The following is a 20,077-nucleotide window of genomic DNA, read 5'->3' as shown; positions in this document are numbered from 1 at the left end:
CAAGAATAACAGTACAACAATAATAGTATTCAATAGTACAATCAATATGTCCTATGATGGTACCATCAGTTTTGTAATATATAACTCACTGTGCTCCAAGTGAGTGAAACAAGAACAATCCCCAATGTCTCTTATTCCCGGCTTCAAGACGAAGTTGATTCGCTCCAGCGATCGCTAGAACGATGTCCAATCGAGACCAGAATCCCGTGCGGATGGCAAGTAGTCACACAGCCGAAGCTGTACAAAGGTGCCCTCAAGGCGACTGGGAAATCCAAAGGCGCCCTACAGGCGACTGAGAGATCACACCCTCGGGTATGGACGAATTAGCCTTCAAAAAGCCACGTCACACACACGCCCCAGATCGACGTCTGAATGCGGTGAGAATTGTCGAAAAGAAACGAAACCGCTAGCGAAGCACAAGTCCTGCGCGAGTCAAAATGGCCGACGGCCCGGTCTCGTGGCGCAACAGCACGGTGATGATTCTCTCCTGAATCGATAGCAAAACCTGACACGCAGGTTTAATCTGTATAGGAATCCCTTTCATGGGAACCCCCGAAAGTTCACTAGCGACTTTCGTTCGACAACGTTCGCCCCGGACCTTGAAGCGACTCGCTTCTTCTCCGACTTCACTTGCTCCGCCCTTTTTTCCTCCTCCTCTTCCTCTTCATCGCCGTCCGGTTCCTGTTTCATTTTAAAACATTCCTTTTTACCTTTTGACAATAATAATTTGCTATTTCCCTCAAACAACACAATAATAATAATACATGGAACCAGAAAATGTCTCAAGTGGATGAAAGCCACCACAACGGAAGTGACAGATCCGTAAACACTTTCCCCCCCTCAAGAAAGAAAGTTTGGAACATAGGGAAAAACTTTCTTTGCAGGCAAAAAATTTTTTTGGGGGAATGAGGGTTTAAGGGGTTGTGATCAAAAATCCAAAAACAAAGCAAAATCTATAGCACTTTTTTTAGGGAGGCCGAGCTGAGAGCCAGGTTTCATGGTGGTTGGGTGGGTGAGGCCTGGAAGTATTCACTACATGGACGCCTTTAGGAACGTGGAGTTCACGGTTAATCCATGTAGGAATCTTGGCTCGGCTGCTCCGCAGCATTCAGTGCTTCAAACTCTTCCTAACTTTCATAATAATCACAGTTGGAGCGCTTGTTGCTGTAGTCCACGTGAATAGCGGTCTCCTTCTCGGCCACTACCCTGATAATCATCCCTTCGGGAGGCTGCCATAATTCTGGGAGCCTCCATAGTAATCTCGACTGCGGCCACCACCAAAACTACCACTCCCTTCCCACCCCGGGAGCCCATAGCCACCCCTGAAACTACCTCCACGTTTTCCTCCTCTGTAGCCCCCTCGACGCCCATGGCCTGCCTTCTCAACTATTAAGGTCCGACCATCCAAATCCTTGCCATTCAAATCCTTTTCTGCATCTTTGGCATCCTTGGTGTTTTCAAACGTGACAAAGCCAAACCCTCTTGACTTTTTGCGTCTCCCTATCTTTTATCAGCCGCACTTCCAAGAGTGGTCCATATTGGCCGAAGACAGAGTCCAGAACAACTTCCCTGGTTTTTGAAGTTCAGTCCACCCACAAAGAGCTTGCCAACATTGCCTCCATCCATGACTTTGTGTGTGCTGACACTTAGTTTTTGGGTACCTGACAAGACGTGCTTGTGAAAAAGCGTGATGTCAGTACCTTCCTCTTCTCTTCAGAGCGGACTCCTACCCATAGCACGAGTCGCGGCACAGGATGGAAAGATACCCGGAATCTTCTGCTCTAACGGTGCAGTGTTATTCTCCATGCTAGGCCTTTCAACAAACATCGGGTTACCAGAAACTCGACCACCGGCCAAATCATTCCCGATAACAAAAGAGATTCCCTCTACAGGAAGAGTGGCCTTGTAAACCTACAGTGGACCGGTCCTGACACCAAATCAGACTTCAAATGGATGACATGAAGTGGAGCTTTAACATAGACACCAACCCCCTGTAAAAAACACTAACACCAGTTGCCGTCTTCTCTGACAATGGCAAAATGCCTTCCAGCATTAAAGATTGATGTGCTCCTGTGTCCCTCAATACCCTAACAGGTCTCTGGTTAGTCAAGTCTCCATCCAGTGACACAAACCCCTCTAAAATGAAAGGTTTGTAACCCTCTTGAGCAACGTCATTCTGTGATGCCGTAACTTTGGCATGGGAACCTTCACAAGGCACTGCCCTCCAAGGACGATTTCCCGCATTTGCCAATGCATTCGGAGTTGTACTAATCTGACTCCGCTCCTGATTTTTCCTTTCCAGGGCATAACATTGGGACATCAAATGTCCAGGTTTCTTGCAAAACGCGCAAGTAGGCCCAGGGGGAAAACTCGTGGTCTGCCTCGAGCCCCCTGGAAGATAAGTCTGTCTTGGAACTGTAGACTTCTGATCCCTAAGAGTCGCGGTATCAGATCTGTCCTCATAGTCATCTCTAGGCCGCCCCCATGAATCTTCGTTCTCCGCACTGGATGTACCATAACTCCCCTGGCGAACTCTAGGCGGGAAGTTAGGTTGGTGGAACCCCATCCTGTGTGTCAAGGCATAGTCATCTGCCACGGTTGCTGCCTCATACAACTCTGGTACCTTATTTTCCTCCAGATGTACTTTAATGTCCTCGTGGACACACTGTTTGAATTCCTCCACCAAGATCAATTGTCGCAACAGTTCGAAGTCTTTCCCCATCCCCTTCGAATCACACCACCGATCAAACATGGTTTCCTTCATTCGGGCAAACTCCACATGGGTCTCACTCTCCCTCTTCCTGGCATTCCGGGATTTTTGCCGGTAAGCTTCAGGGACCAATTCATAGGCTTTGAGAAGGGTTTTCTTCACTATCTCATAATCTGTACATTTGTCAATCGGTAAAGCCGAAAATATATCTTCAGCTTTACCCACCAAAACACTTTGCACTAACATAGACCAGGACCCCACAGGCCATTTTAGCATTTGAGCCACTTTCTCAAAGTGTAAAAAAAACTTGGCTACCTCTTTTTCATTGAAGGGTGGAACCAGCCTCACATGCCTACTAACATCCCAGGTGTTCTGACTAGTTGTCGAACCAGTCGGCATGGATGCTACCTCTCCCCGTCCTCTCATTAATTCCAGTTCCTTGAGTTTAATTTCCCTCTGACACTCCATGTCACATTCCTTTAACTCCCTTTCGGCTCTTCTTTCCTCTGCTCGTTTCTCCTCGAGTTCTCGTTCCTGTTCTACTCTTTTTTCCACGAGTTCCCTTTCAACTCTCTTTTCCTCTGCTCTTCTTTCTTCTTCAGCTCTCCTTTCCTCAGCTCTTCTCTCCTCGGCTTCTCGTTCCTGTTCTACTCTTCTTTCCAAGAGTTCTCTTTCAGCTCTCCTTTCCTCTGGTCTTCTCTCCTCGGCTTTCCATTCCAACTCTTTTAACCTTTCCTGGCTCTGCAGTTGCATCTCCATTTTCCGGAGCTCCACATCTTCTTTTTCCTCGGGTAACCAAGCTAAGGCTACCTCTGTCCATGTTCCCTGTCCCACCAGAGATTCTACCACCAATGTCTGCAGCTCTGCTTTCTTCATATGAGCTCGGACCTCCAAGTTAAAATGTTTGGCCAATCTCAAGAGTTCCGATCTTTTTAACGCTAGGAACTGTGCCTCATTAGGGGACGCCGCAAACTGTTCTGCGTCAAACACCATGGTGACTATTAGTTAACACTTGTTAACCTTCACACAAAATTTTTTCCAATTTTTTTGAAAAATTTGTGAATGTTAGGAATTCTATCCCGGATGAATGTTATCAGGGAATTTGATCCCGGATGAGTGTTATTAGGGAATTTAATCCTGGACGAAGACCCAATTTCGAGCCCCCGAGTCAATTGGACGAGCCCCCAATTTCTGTTACGTGCTCCTCCCCGACACCCTGGTCACGGTGTACCTCCGAGCCCCGAGAGGAGTCACGACAGAAAAATGTGTTATTCTGTATGTCAAAGATCAATGGAGAAGCCACCCCAATTGTTACTCACAAGCAAGTATTGTATTAAGATCACACAAGAATAACAGTACAACAATAATAGTATTCAATAGTACAATCAATATGTCCTATGATGGTACCATCAGTTTTGTAATATATAACTCACTGTGCTCCAAGTGAGTGAAACAAGAACAATCCCCAATGTCTCTTATTCCCGGCTTCAAGACGAAGGTGGTTCGCTCCAGCGATCGCTAGAACGATGTCCAATCGAGACCAGAATCCCGTGCGGATGGCAAGTAGTCACACAGCCGAAGCTGTACAAAGGCGCCCTCAAGGTGACTGGAAAATCCAAAGGCACCATGCAGGCGACTGAGAGATCACACCCTCGGGTTTGGACGAATTAGCCTTCAAAAAGCCACGTCACACACACGCCCCAGATCGACGTCTGAATGCGGTGAGAATTGTTGAAAAGAAACGAAACCGCGAGCGAAGCACAAGTCCTGCGCAAGTCAAAATGGCCGACGGCCCGGTCTCATGGCGCAAGAGCACGGCGATGATTCTCTTCTGAACCGATAGCAAAACCTGACACGCATGTTTAATGTGTCACGGCGCTAACCACGTAGTCATAGGAATCCCTTTCATGGGAACCCCGAAAGTTCACTTGCGACTTTTGGTCGACAACGTTCGCCCCGGACCTCGAAGCGACTTGCTTCTTCTCCGACTTCACTCGCTCCTTCCTTTTTTCCTCCTCCTCTTCCTCTTCATCGCCGTCCGGTTCCTGTTTCATTTTAAAACATTCCTTTTACCTTTTGACAATAATAATTGCTATTTCCCTCAAACAACAATAATAATAATACATGGAACCAGAAATGTCTGAAGTGGATGAAAGCCACCACAACGGAAGTGACGAATCCGTAACAATATATATATATATATATATATATATATGACTCCATGGTAAGATCTCCAACCTTTAATTGAACAAACAATGACTCAACGTTTCGATTAACAACATGTGAAGCCACACGCGTCCGTTAATCTTCCTCAAGAGTGATAAAATCATCTCAACATCCCCTTACATGCACAGTGGGCGTGGTATATGCAAAGTGGGGTGGGCAATGCCGGACAGCCAATGAAACCGTATCACACCGCTCTCGTGAACAGAGACGTTACCGACCAAATTCAAAAATCAACCGCATATTAACAGTTCAAAATAATCCTGTAAGCAATGCTGGATTATAACGCAAGTGTTGAGAAAATCTGGAACAATCATTACATTTAATCAAAAGTTAAACTTGCAAACAATTAAATTGTAAATTAAATTAAAACTGTAAATATATTAAAGCCAAAATTTTTTAAGACAAAATAAAATTGTCACATTATCAAGATCATCACATGTGGCCCTATGCGGTAAAGGTGAATGCGGGAAGGAGGTTGGTTTTAGGGGGGATAAAGTGGGGGGGGGGGGGGGAGCCAGAGGGGGTTGGAAGTGGATGGGGGGGGTGTGGGAGAGGGGTGGTTTGGAGGGATTGGAGGTGGGAGGGGGCAATTGTCCGAATAAAAACCTTGTGTGATATATTATGTGGACTCGTTGTTCAAAGTACGGAATGCCTGCTTCGTTTACACAAGAGTGGGTCAAAAGCTACCGGTAAGTCAACGACCTCTTGTGTGATCGAGGTAACAGTTTCTTCTGTGTGCCAAGCCTCCAAAACACGTCTTCTGTTTCTGTTGGGTGTGGAGCCCAAAATATCAACCCTGTCCCATAAAGGTGTGTGGCCTTCCTTAAGGCCATGTTTGGCAATAGCAGATCTGCTAGGATAATTACATTCAAATGCTTTTTGGTGTTCAGTAATACGTTGACCCAAGGTCCTCCCGGTTTCACCCACATACTCAGCTCCACAACCACAGGGCACCACGTATACCACCCCTGACCTATCCTTCCTCGGAAGCTTGTCCTTGACCCTCATAAGGGCTTGGCGAAGGGTGAAAACCGGTGTGAAACTCACCCTCACTCCTGCCGATTTCAAAATTTATATATATATTTATATATATATTTATATATTTCAAAATTCCCCAATCCCCCAACAACTATAGGACATTAAAGGTTGGAGATCTTACCATGGAGTCATTTGGATATACTCCCAACCGCAAATCTTTGCTTATATATATATATATATATATATATATATATATATATATATATATATATATATACATATATATATACAGTGAAACCTAGACTTACGAGTGCACCAACTTACGAGTTTTCCGAGATACGAGCCGTCGCTCAGGCGGTTTTTTGCTTTGTGATGCGAGCCGAGATCTGAGTTACGAGCTTACGCCACCCGCCACTAGGTGGCCCAATGAGCGTTCAGGTCACGTGGTTATCTTGCCGTGCAAGCATCTCTGCCGTATATCGCTGCTGCTTTGTTTTCGCATGTTGGTTATTTTGGAAAATTTCTTAGTTTTAACCATGGGTCCTAAGAAATTGAGTGCCAAGGGCAGTACTGAGAAGAAGAAGAGGATGATGTGCTTGGATATAAAACACGCAATCGTCGAAAAACATGAGCGAGGTGTGCGTGTTGTCGACTTGGCGAGGCAGTACGATCGTAGCAGTACGATCGAAACATTTTGAAAGGGAGGAAGAAACAAACCTCGTTGGACAGGTTTTTATTGAAACGCCCTGCAAGTGAAAGCGAGGAAAGTGTGGCGAAAAAGGCAAAAGTCCCGAGGTAGAAACTCCGCCTCTGCCAGCATCTTCGTCTGATCTTCAAGGTAAATACACTTAATAAAACCAGTTTATTTCTTTACATTGTGGTGGACACGGAAGCTCACTGGCGTGGTGACATCATTCCGCGCACCGAGTGGGCGGCGGTCACGCCGAGGGGTAGGCGTGGCCTCAGGATATACACCGGGCGCGCAGCCCGGAGCGCGCCAGTGTTACAGTGAGCTCTTGAATAAAGACTCTTACAAATTACCGCGTTGTCCGCTTCCTCCTTGTTTACAAGCAGCGCGCGTAACGCCGCTTATTATGTACAGTATATACGAGGTCGTGCTTGTTTATACATTATTTGTTATTTATAAAGTACATTTTTCTTATTTAAAAACACGTAACAAAAAAAATTGGTGTGGTTTTTTGGGGGCTCGAACAGATTAATAGCATTTCAATGCATTTTAATGGGGAAATTTAATTTGAGAAACGAGCAAATTGAGTTACGAGCTCGGTCACAGAACGAATTAAACTCGTAAGTCAAGGTTTCACTATATATATATATATATATATATATATATATATATATATATATATATATATATATATATATATATATATATATATATATATACTGTATATATATATATATATTGTTGCGGATATGGGATTTACATCCATCCATATCCGCTTGTAAATATTCCCCTATTTCCTCAATACTTCCCAACTCTCCCCAATCCCCCATTCTCTAGTCCCATTTTCTGTAAACAACACTCTGTAGACCCGACCTCCCCCTATTTCCCCCATTAAATGTCGCACCCAGGTTCACCGCATCTCATGTAAGACAACTATAGGACATCTTGCTAGTTATTCTTAGTCTCTGTCAGTTAAGGACTCGTTTCCATTAATTCTGACCCTTCGTTGCACCAGAATGTGATTGTATGGCACCGTTAGGAAGTTTAGGACCTCCCGATACCTCCCCGCAGCTCTTCCTCACGGTTCAGCAACAACAACAACAACAACAACAACAGCAGCGGCGGGCGCGGGAAGTGCGCGTCCTCACTCCGGCTTGGTTGGTAGGGGGTGTTGGGAGGGCACTAGGCCTTCCCAACGAGCCGCCATCGAACATGTGCTCGACGGGGTTACCAAATAGGGGCTCCCTGTCAGCTCCTCGTCAAGGGCGGAGCCCGGTAACCCCCGCACCCAATGGAAGCGGCGGACCAGCCCCAGTGGGGCGGAGCCAACGAGCCGAGGGCGTGTCACTCCCCGTTGAGCATGCGCAGGAGAGGGAGTGGTGACGTCAGATGCGCGCAGAGCTGAAGGAGAAAGGACGCACCCTCCGAGCGCCGAGAGACCTCTGCCATTAAGAAAGACCTCCCAAAGACTGACCTGTATCCTGTCCCCGAGCCAAGGTGCACCTTGTGCCATCGGTCTACCTGCCATCAATCCCTGTGTGAGTCAGCCTTGTCCGTTTGTCCGTGGTCTGTCTGGGACTAAGTAAGCCAGTTAGATAAGCTAATCTTTGCACTGTGTCACCTGCTGTAAATAACCTTGACTGCTCCTTTTCGTTTGTGTGGTATAAATAATAAATCCTGTTCCTCTTCTGTACGTCTTCGTCCTCTTCTTCCTCTTTCCATTCGATCGCTTTAGAGTTTTCCCCAATTGAATATCTGTGACGCGATTTGGCCAACGTTCGGGGTAATCGGGTTAACTGTACGAACACGGCGGCCATTCCGCTCGGTCAAGCAACATCTTTAGCCGTGTCCGTAACAATACGTATATATATATATATATATATATATATATATATATATATATATATATATATATATATATATATATATATATAGATATACATATATATATAGATATACATATACAGACTTGGCATTTAATATGGAATTTTTTTTTTTTCTTGACTTGGGTTTACTTTCTGAACTCAGCATATCAATCTGGTGAGTTTATTTTACCCTTCGGTGATGTCTTTGTTGAAAGAACCATGTCACTGATTGTCTTTCGCAGCAAGAAGTCAATAACAGGATTATATCACAGGTGGCGTGACAAAATGTAAGGACAGGTACATTTGACGATTGGCTTCACAATCGGGTATATAAGGGTTGTTGCATTCTGTATTAGTGGAAAACAACTGCTGCACATCTACAAAAGTTATTGCCGCTTCCTCTGGAGATGGTCCGTCAACTTGACAATGCTGTTTGTCATGGAGTGGTGGCTTTACGAAATTCTGGCATGAAACAGCATGCTATTGCTCGGCAGTATGGCATCACTCAAGGTCAGGTGTCAAAGATCCTGAAACGAAATGCTCAGAGGGGTGTCCCTACTCCAATACCGAGGCCAGGATGTCCACGCAGAACCACAAGGAGAGATGATCGCCAGCTGCACCGGTTAGTCTGCAATGGCCGTACCAAGTCAGCTAATCGGCTTAGAGCTGAGTGGCAGCAACTGACAAATGTGCCTGTATCCAGAAGGCTAGTCAACCAACGACTGGTTCAAGCAGGCTATCGTGCTAGGCGTCCCCTGAGAAAGCCACGCCTGACCAGACAACACAGTCAGCGCCGATTGCAGTGGGCCAGAGAGCACCGTCAGTGGCAGCCAGGACACTGGAATCACGTGACCTTCAGTGACGAGTCCATATTTCTGGTCTATCGTCAAAATGGCCGCGTCCGAGTGCACAGACAAGTGCATGAAGCCCACAACGAAGATTGTATAGTGACAAGAGTCCAGGCTGGAGGTGGTGGGGTGACCGTTTGGGCTGCTTTTCATGCAGGGGGCAAAACTGACCTGGTTGTTCTGAATGGAAACCTGAACCAGTTCAAGTACAGGGTCATTCTGGAAGAAACATTGCTTCCATTTGCTCGTGCAGCCTTTCGAGGAAACTTTGTCTTCCAAGATGACAATGCACGGCCTCATCGTGCTCGCATGATCCAACACTTTCTTGCTGACCGTGGTGTAGAGCATATGGAGTGGCCTGCCATGTCCCCGGATATGAATCCGATAGAGAACTTGTGGGCAGAATTAACGCGTCAAATCGACAACTTGGACCAGCAGCCGACCTCTGTGCGTGAATTGCAGCATACTATTGTCACTGCATGGCAAGCGATTCCTGTCCAAACCTTGGCAAATCTCGTGAGCAGCATGCCTCGACGTGTACGTGCTCTCCTGAATGCTCGTGGGGGTTACACGAAGTACTGAACTGTAATTTTACTGTCCGTAATCCCAGTCATAATTTAGCTTTTGTTTTTGTTGAAATTTTTTTTGGCTAATGTGCAAAATAAAGAGATACTTCTGGAAAACGTACAAAAGTTTAACACAGTACTGTCCGTGAATTGAGTTCGATATCAGTTTACATCACTTTCAAGGATCAATTTATTTGCTTCAAAATGTCAAATGTGGTTTTTTTTTTTTGGTTTTTTTTTTTTGTATACAAGATCGAGGCTCGTGAAAGAGCGAACATTAATCACACAGAAAGACAAACCGACACATAAAACAAATAACATCGGGAGCGATAGACAAGATGGGGAGAGAGGGGGAAGGACACAAACACAACATTTGAGAGCATGGAGCAAGAGACATGGAGACATCGAGAGATCTGTGGGAGGGAGAGGGCTTTGGGGGGGGGAGGCATGGGGAGGGGGGGTGGGAGAGGTATAAAACATATGGACACTGCCAGGACTTCCAGGAAAGAAGTTGGAATTTCAAACAAGGTGGATCTGGGGTGAATTCGTGGGGGTAGAAAAGATCAGGGTTTTGGATGGGGGAAGATAAGAGATGGTGGTGAACAGCTGTTTTAAAGACCTGGAGGGAGGAGTGGGATTGAAGGGAGTGTGGGAGTTTGTTCCAGAGGCGGGAGAAAAGAGGAATGAAAGAGTGAAGGTGAGCAGAGAGCCGAGATTTCGGCAGTTTAACCATCAGAGGGTTGCTGGCAGATCTTGTGCGACCTGTAGGAATATTTGGGGGACAGAGCACAGAGAGAGCTGGGGGAGCAAGGCCGGAGAGGAGTCGGTAGAAGACAGAAAGACCACCTACCTGCCTGCGGTGAGTGAGTGAAAGGCCCTCAGAGATAGCTTCATCGCGGGAGATTCCAATGATTCTGAAAGCTTTGGTTTCAACAGCGTGAAGCCGAGCTAGGTGTGAGGCAGGAGCACCAGCCCACAGGGGAGAACAGTATTCCATTGAGCTGCGGATGAAAGCCTTGTATGTGGTGAGTAGCTCAGGTGTGCCTAGGAAGGACTTCGCACGACGGAGGATGCCCAGTCGGCGACTGGCTTTGGAGGCCAGCTTGGAAATGTGGTTTTCCCAAGAAAGATCATGGCAGATAGTGAGACCCAAAAGCTTGAGCGACAGAACTTCTTGGAGAGGATTGTTGAGAAAGTAGATGGGAGGGTTGTCCAGTCGATCTTTTCGGAGAGACATAGTAAGAGTGTGAGATTTGTCAGGATTGAAAGACATGTTCCACTTGTTTGACCAGTCTGTGATTTTGTCCAGGTCTTCAGAGAGTGAGGAGGCTGCAGAGGCTTTTAAATGTCACATTAATAAAATCTAGAATAATTTCAACATAATTCCAATTAACTTTTGGTTCTAAGTCATCTTGAAAAGTAAGTTCACCCCCATATATATATTGTGAGAAACCCCCGGTGAAACCACCTTTGTTCTCACCCAAATGAGTGCCCCGCCCACAACGTGACGTAACCTGCTTGGAGCCTCACGCGATTGGGAGGCGATTCGGCACGTGATTGGTGGAGGGGTCAGAGAGCGCGGTCGCCATCTTCTGCGACGCACACGGCTCGAAGGCTCCGAGTGGGAAATATCATAAAAGGGTTTTCCTTGAAGCCTCCGGACAGCCGAGTTGGGCTGGTCGAATACCGTTCTGTATTTTACGAGCGAGTAACTCCAGGAGAGAACGAGTGATTCCCGGCTTCGTGTTGGAGCTACTGGCCGACCGTTCCTGGCGGCCTTGTGCGGTATTCCATCCTGGTATCCTCCGAGTCCCGGAGCCCGTCGATTGGAGCCGCGAGTGATCTTACCTGCGTCCTGTTGGAGCGTCTGTTGCCGACAGTTCCTGCCGGCTTGTGCAGCATATTCCTTTTTGTTACCTTTCATGGTTTTTGGGATCGAGCCAATAAATAATCGTGCCTTACCCCTAGAAGGCCGATTAAAACACAATTGTGTTTATTGCGTCTCTTTTGGTTCACTACGTGGATTACTTGAAGCCCGGACATTTACGTCCGTATTCCGTGCTGGGATACATTCCACAGACGGGATCGCGACAAATGGGTTGCTCGTCCTAGGATCATTCAAGTAAGAGCCATTCGATTGAGACGGGAATTCTGCAGTGGACGACATCTTCTGGCATCTGTTCATCGCCTTCTCACCAGCGGACGCCGTCTTGGAGGAACTTTCTCGCCGTAGGACGCTGTCTTGGGCAGAGAAGTGAATAGCCTCGGATCCCTCCAAACAACCGACAAAGAATAAGCGAATAGCCTCGGATCCCTCCAAACAACCGGAAAAAAAAAGGAAAAAAAACGTGAGTATTTGTACGTGGTATTTTTCTCATTGGCAATTTGATGTGCGGGTGATATTGCGTAGTTGTGTCGTATTTCCCCAACAGAGCGTTGTGTTTGAGCGTTGTGTTTGAGGTTGTGTTTTGTGCCTGGTCGTATGATAACTCGTAGCCAAGCTATGTCGACCAGGGAAGTGAGAGTTCAACCTGATCATGTTGACAGTCACGTGGGTGGCGAGGTGAGCGACGCAAGCAGCCTTGACCCGGTCACTCAACCCGAGATGTTAGGAAGCGATCCCATCATGACTAAATGCATGCGTTCGCCCTTCTGGACCGGGCTGACTCCGGTTCAACAACTTGACATGTATAACAGGGAGAATGACAGGGCAGAGGCAGAGCGTGCGGCAGCAGCAGAGAGAGAGCGTGCAGCAGCAGAGAGAGAGCATGCGGCAGCAGAGACAGCAGCAGAGAGAGAGCATGCGGCAGCAGAGGGAGAGCGTGCGGCAGCAGCAGAGAGAGAGCGTGCAGCAGCAGAGGGAGAGCGTGCGGCAGCAGAGAGAGAGCATGCGGCAGCAGAGAGAGAGCGTGCGGCAGCAGCAGAGGGAGAGCGTGCGGCAGCAGCGAGAGAGCATGCGGCAGCAGAGAGAGAGCGTGCGGCGGCAGCAGAGAGAGAGCATGCGGCAGCAGAAGCTGAACGCGTCAGAGAGCATGAGTTGCGAATGTTGACTGAACGACTGCGGGCAGAGGGGTCTGCTGCAAGAGTCCCGGAAACTGTTCATGTTCGTTTGCCGGACTGGACGGGAGACACGAAGCCAGAAGCGTATCTGGAGATGGCGGAGAAGTTGTTGGCTGCCGGTGGCATTGATGAGAGCTTGTGGGTCGGCCATCTTGTGAGCCATCTATCTGAGAAGGCGAGGGAGGTATATGCGAGGATGGCAACCGAGGACGCAAACAAATACAGGGCATTGAAGGCCGAGATTTTGAATGCCTATGCGGTGTCCGCATGTATTTATAGGAGAAATTTTTTCAGCTGGACTCGTGAGTCCAGTCAAACCTATGAGGAACATTCGCGGGCCTTGTTGGAACAGCTGCAGAGATGGTTCAAGGGGAGCAAGGTGGAGTTACCTCAAGCGGTTGCGGAACTCCTGGTGCGTTACCGTATCGATCAACAGCTTCCGCCTGACTTAGCATTGTTTCTTGTCGACAAAGACACTGTTTCCTTGGCAGACTGCGTCAACCTTATTGATAAACATGTTTTGGCGTGCAAAATGCTGCAAGTCACGCAGTCGCGTCGTAAGACGGAGGATCATGCGATCAAGCCCGCCCCCCGTCTGCCCGGCGGCTGGATTGAGGGGAAGGGTTCTCCGAGGCCCTCCACTGGTGGCGGTCGCGAGCTGCAGGCCAGGGCACGGTCCTGGTGCGATTTCTGCAAACGCGTGGGGCACGGTGGAGACCGCTGCTTCTCTAACCCCGCTAGTCCGGCCTACCGAGGCAACCCTGCTGTTAAACCGGAGGAAGGTCAGTGGAGGCCATCAATTGAGCCCTCGCACCCGACGGTGGCATCGGTGACAGAGGTCACTGCCCCCGAGGCTAATGCCATTCATCCGTTGTATCAGGATTATTCAGGGACAGCCTTAGTGGGCAGCCCTGATTCGATGCTGAAGTTTAAGGCCCAATACCTTCGGGATACTGGGGCGACACTGTGTGTTCTCCGGGCGGGGGTAGTTCCGGCCTCTCAGATGCGCTATACCGGCGAGTATATCATCCTTCGGGGCATTAACCAGGTTCCTGGCCGGTACCCCCTTGCCCTCCTCGAGGTCCGGAGTGACATTTTTACAGGTCCAATGACCTGTGCGGTGGTACCCTACTACCCGGTACCCGGGGTCTCCTTGTTGATTGGCAATGATGCCATGGCCAGGGAGGAGTCATTGACTCTGACCTGTGGGGTGGTCACTAGATCCCAGAGTAAACAGGCGGAGGGAGTGGCGGAGTCCGACATATCGTCACTCTGGCCCGAGGAGCCTAGCGCCTCGACTCCAGTTCCCGATGGTGACGTTGCGTCAGCTGAAGCCCATCCGAGCCTCCCGTCAAGCCAACCTCAGGTGCCGTGCTCCTCAGGGACCGCTTCCGCCTGTAACCCAGGGACCCCAGCTACGTGTTCGCCGGTCGGCAAATCCGGGGAGGAGAATCAGTCCTCCAAGGCGGTTAGCGACCTCAGTTCTGGGGCGGAAGTTACTCCCGCATTGCCTGCGGTAACCAGTTTAGTGGAGGATCAGCACCTCGATCCCACCCTTGCCATCCTCTGGGAAATGGGAGAAGACTCCGAGCCGGAACGAACAGGCTTTTATGTGAATGGTGCAGGTGTGCTGATGCAGAAGTATTCCCCAAAGAACATGTCCTCCACCCAGACGTGGAAGGTCCGACACCGAGTTGTCGTACCAGGGAGGCATCGTCAGTCAGTCATGCAATTGGCCCATGACAATATTTCCTCGGGTCATGTCGGAGCTGCCAAGACCTTAGCCAAGGTCAAGAATCAGTTCATATGGCCCGCCATGTCGCGAGACATCAAGCGCTATTGCGCTAGCTGTCCCATTTGTCAACGACTCGGAAAAGGAGTGAAGGTTTTCAAGGCACCCCTAAAGCCCCTCCCCGTGGTCAGTCAGCCTTTCCAGTTTGTGGCCGCTGATTTTGTCGGACCTTTGCCCAAAACTAGTTCCGGGAAACGCTATTTGCTCACGGTCATATGTCAAGCTACCAAGTATGCAGAGGCTTATCCCTTGGAGCAAGCTGACTCCGCCCATGCCGTAGAGTCTCTCAAGGATTTGTTTAGTCGGCATGGCCTTCCGACTAAATTCCTTACGGATCGAGGCAGTGTGTTCTTGTCGGAAGTATTTGAAGGATTCCTGACCGAGCTAGGGGTTCAGCACCTGACCACCAGTCCGTACCGTCCTGAATGCAACGGCGCCTAGGAGCGGTTCAATGGGACTTTCAAATCAATGATCAAGGCGGTGACGGAGCAAGTAGGTGGTGAGTGGGATCAGGTGATTCCCTGGCTCTTGTTTGCATACCGGAGTGCCCCACATCGGAGTACCGGGTATTCTCCGTTTTTCTTGTTGTATGGTAGAGAGCCCCGAGGGCCCTTGCACCTCCTTTTTGAACGTTGGGTGGAATCCCCGCCGTCCACTGAACGTTCTCTTCCGGACCACATCCACGAGACTTGCTCAAGGATCCACGAGGCCTTGAAGGCTGCCGGTATCAGCCTGGCGGATCAAGCCGTGGAGCGGAAGCTCCGTTACGACCGGAAGGCGAAGGCGGTGAGTTTCAAGGCTGGCGATCCGGTTTTGGTCCACCTGCCCATGCCGGACGGCCCATGGTAACCTCTTATCAGGGGCCTTATCTTATCCGTGAGAAGGTCGGGAGCCATACTTACGTGGTGGACATGCCAGATAAGCGGATAAAAAAACGCATCACCCATGTCAACGCGTTGAAGCCATGGGTGGGGCGGCCGCACACGATCGCCCTAATAGGTGCCGCGGAGCACAGCCGCGACCTCTTAGGTGACGGAGGCAACGCAGGATGCCTCCCGGAGTATATTACTCCAACTCCCCTCGAGGTGTCCTATGACCCAACCCAATATTGGGTGGATCAACGACCTGCGGAGGATCAGTTGCCGCAGTTGGAGCCTTTGACTCAGCCACAGAGAAAAGATATGCAGGTGTTGTTTCGGGGCTATCCTAGTCTGTTCTCTGGCGGGATTGGAACCATGAAGGGTGTCCTCCATAACATCGACACCGGTGACCACCCGCCCATACGTCAATCATTCTACCGTGTGTCCCCGGCGAAAACTGCCGTCATGAGACAAGAAGTCTCCAAGATGTTGGATTTGCGTGTCTGCCGACCCAGCAACAGTGAGTGGGCCTCTCCGCTCATTTTAGTCAAGAAAGCCGAGGCCACCTGGCGACCTTGCGTCGATTACCGTCGCCTCAACAACGTATCAAAAGGGGATTCGTACCCGCTACCCCGTCTTGACGACCTGGTTGATCGTCTAGGGACCGCGAGTTTCATCTCTGTCCTTGATGCCATGAAGGGCTACTGGCAAATCCAGCTCACAGATCGGGCGCGTGAGGTCAGTGCCTTCTGCACGTCGTTTGGCCACTTTGAGTTCATGGTTATGCCGTTTGGAGTCAGAGGTGGCCCGGCCACCTTCCAGCGAGCCATTAACCGGGTTCTCGCTGGGCTCGACGACTTCGCCGTGGCCTACATCGACGACATCGCCGTGTTCTCCCACACGTGGGAAGACCACGTTAAGCACCTCCAGGCCGTCTTTTCACGACTATCGGAGCATAACGTGACTCTCAACGCCGTCAAATGCCATATGGGGCGCGGCCGAGTGAAGTACCTCGGTTATGAAGTGGGCAGTGGGCAATTAGCTCCGGTCAAGGCCAAAGTGGAGGCCTTAGTGGATTTCCCGCCGCCCGCCACCAAAAAGGATCTCAGACGATTCTTGGGAGTCACCGGTTTCTACCGACGGTTCATTCCGCGGTTCTCGGAAATCGCTGCCCCCTTAACCAACCTTCTCCGTGGCAGTAAGAAGGGATCCATATCTCTTCTGTGGACCTCAGAGTGCGACGCGGCGTTCGATGCGCTGAAGAGAAGCCTTGCAAACCGACCGGTTCTAAAGGCACCCGATTTCTCCGTGCCGTTCCAAATTTTCACCGATGCATCCGATCTCGGGATCTCAGCTGTGCTCACGCAAAACGAGGATGAGGTTGTGAAACCCGTCATCTACTACTCGCGCAAACTGTTGCCCAGGGAGCGGAACTACAGTCCCGTGGAGAAGGAGCTCCTCGCTATCATGGCGGCAATCCAGGTATTCGCTGTCTACATTGGCCATGGACCTATCACCATCTACAGCGACCACCACCCGCTCGGTTGGCTCAGCCACGCCAAAACCTCCAACCAGCGTATCCTGCGCTGGGCGCTTCTCCTTTCCGAATACGACCTCACAGTCAAACACGTGAAGGGAGTGGAGAACAGACTAGCTGACCTCCTTAGTCGCCACCTAGTAGATAAGGAGCCCCAAGGTTAAGCGGGGCCCACGGGCGGAGAGGGGATACCGATTGTAGTGTTCCTCCATTCCTCCCGAAAGAGACTTGCTCCTCGGTCCGTTTCCCTCCTGTAAATGTCTCCCCCCCTTGAGTTTGGCCCCTTGCCTCTCTATTGTGCTTTGTGTGAAGGGTAACTCTTGTGGGGTAGATAGTAATGTGGTGTTTGGTGTTTAATATTGTGTGTGAAAAAAAAAAAAAAAAAAAAAAAAAACTTGGTCATTGTTAACCTACCTGTTAACCTGTTGCCTGTTAATTGCCTGTTGCGTTAATAATTGCGCTATTGTGTGGCGCTATTGCGTTGCGTTGTATTGTTGCGTTGTTGCGTTATTGTTGTTAATAAGTGTTAGTAATTGTTAATTGCGTTAATTGCCTGTTAGCAATTACCGCCATCATCTTGCCATGTGATTTGCACCTACTACAAATACTGGTTTTAAAAACGCCGTCTATTCGACGGGGTTTTTACTTAGGGGGGGAGGACTGTGAGAAACCCCCGGTGAAACCACCTTTGTTCTCACCCAAATGAGTGCCCCGCCCACAACGTGACGTAACCTGCTTGGAGCCTCACGCGATTGGGAGGCGATTCGGCACGTGATTGGTGGAGGGGTCAGAGAGCGCGGTCGCCATCTTCTGCGACGCACACGGCTCGAAGGCTCCGAGTGGGAAATATCATAAAAGGGTTTTCCTTGAAGCCTCCGGACAGCCGAGTTGGGCTGGTCGAATACCGTTCTGTATTTTACGAGCGAGTAACTCCAGGAGAGAACGAGTGATTCCCGGCTTCGTGTTGGAGCTACTGGCCGACCGTTCCTGGCGGCCTTGTGCGGTATTCCATCCTGGTATCCTCCGAGTCCCGGAGCCCGTCGATTGGAGCCGCGAGTGATCTTACCTGCGTCCTGTTGGAGCGTCTGTTGCCGACAGTTCCTGCCGGCTTGTGCAGCATATTCCTTTTTGTTACCTTTCATGGTTTTTGGGATCGAGCCAATAAATAATCGTGCCTTACCCCTAGAAGGCCGATTAAAACACAATTGTGTTTATTGCGTCTCTTTTGGTTCACTACGTGGATTACTTGAAGCCCGGACATTTACGTCCGTATTCCGTGCTGGGATACATTCCACAGACGGGATCGCGACAATATATACAGAGGAAAAGAAGAAGTCTGTTTGTTTTGTATACGTTTCCAAACCCCTCGGCCAATTTCACAAAATAATCAATAAACCATTCTTTTCACATGCAGAAGGTCAATGTCACAATAAGAACTTTCAATTCTTAATAAAATTGGTGTTAAAACATGACATAACAACTCTTTGGGAAATCAAGCATCATATGTCGGTAAGTCCCTGGTGTTGGGCTAGCGGCTAGGGTGCCAGCTTAGGATCCAAGGATGCTGGGTTCGAATCCCGGTCGATCGCTGAATTAACGCCAGGGGGGTTGACTCAGCCTGTCATCCTTCCGAGGTCAGCAAATTGAGTACCAGTACACTGGTAATTCCGTTTATCGTAAAAAGGCGACAAACAGGGTTGGCGGCAGGAAGGGCATCCGGCCATAAAACATTGCTTCAAAAAGGGGACCAAAAAACAACAACAACCATGGTCCCCGAAAAGACCAACCCCCGCTTTGCGGGGGAAAATGGCCTCTAAACGGTGGTTTATATGTCGAGTGCCCCCCTCAGTGGCAAGAGAGGGAGTTGGAGTGTTGACTACGCCTACTTCACCCCAAGGTGGTCGATGCTCTGTCGGGATTGAACAAATTGCATTAAAATAATTATTTTCTGTATGCAGAATGAAGATTATTATACAAAGGGACCACTTCATGCAACAAGTGGTCGTACAATCCTGTAACACTATAAACACGGAAATGAAGAGGCCATTTGGTCCATCATTGCCGTGTTGCACTCCCAAGTTAATGTTTTTGCTGAAGCCATAAACAAAAAAAACAAACTTATTGATGCTTTACTAATGTCTAAATAACCTCATCTTGATTCGGTGACCCAACTTCTAGGTCGACAAAAAGGTGAATTCAACAACATAAGACATGATTATCAAAGTAAAGGGATAAAGAAAGATTTTTTACACAGACACAGATATGGTTAAATGGTAAGATACAGTTAATCAAGTCAAAATGATTGATGATTCTTTACCAAGGCTCCTGCGATCCGCATGCTCCAGATCTTGCTGCCTGGTGAGACAAACAAACGGTCAAAAATCCCAAACTTGTTGAGTAATCAAGATGCAGGAATGCAGGTTAAAAAAAAAAACTGAACGAAATGAATGGAGCCGTGGCCAAAAGAGCCTGGATTATAAACGATACAAACCATAAACAAACATGCATGAGGTATCTCACCGCCGTGTTTCTACATCGTCAGGAACTGGACCGTTCTGCTGGAGTGAGCTCTGCCGCTGGAGTGCAGGACCTGAAAAAGAAACGGTGGGCATAAATAAATTAGGGGAAAACTGGGAGGCTTGAGAACCCTGTGCACAGATGCGATTGCACACCAGGATATAATTTATTATCAATTAAACAACTGGAAACTTTGCATGCCAAGAAGTTAGGCCAGAAAAAATAAATCAGGACTAAAAAAATGGTTCCTTACATCTTGAAATGCAAACAATGTCCTCCAAAACCAGGGCATCAAACCAATAAACAAATTGTGGGACATTGTCCGTACTTGACCCCGATGCAAGAGATATTACAGTATTTTATCAAAACCAAATCGCAACCTTCCCAATCAAATCAAAATAACTCGATTTGTGCAAAATCTGCAGACACA

At 48.7% G+C, this 20,077-nt stretch overlaps 1 protein-coding gene across 3 annotated transcripts in view; it reads right to left on the bottom strand.

Moving 5' to 3' along the window:
* Nucleotides 1-20,077, bottom strand: part of EVL (Enah/Vasp-like) — an 81,236-nt gene that overhangs the window by 20,394 nt on the left and 40,765 nt on the right. For all 3 annotated transcript variants that reach the window (XM_068131368.2, XM_068131370.2, XM_068131369.2), the window contains exons 4-5: nt 19,651-19,720; nt 19,448-19,485 (exon numbers count right to left, since the gene is read on the bottom strand). In XM_068131368.2, the coding sequence (XP_067987469.2) occupies nt 19,448-19,485; nt 19,651-19,720 (108 nt within the window). The remainder of the gene's footprint in view (nt 1-19,447; nt 19,486-19,650; nt 19,721-20,077) is intronic.

Source organism: Myxine glutinosa, chromosome 11, assembly GCF_964187855.1.
Source record: "Myxine glutinosa chromosome 11, kmMyxGlut1.1, whole genome shotgun sequence".
NCBI classification, from domain to species: Eukaryota; Metazoa; Chordata; class Myxini; order Myxiniformes; family Myxinidae; genus Myxine; species Myxine glutinosa.
Note: the sequence above shows the minus strand (reverse complement) of the source record. Positions and strands in the feature narration are given on the sequence as shown.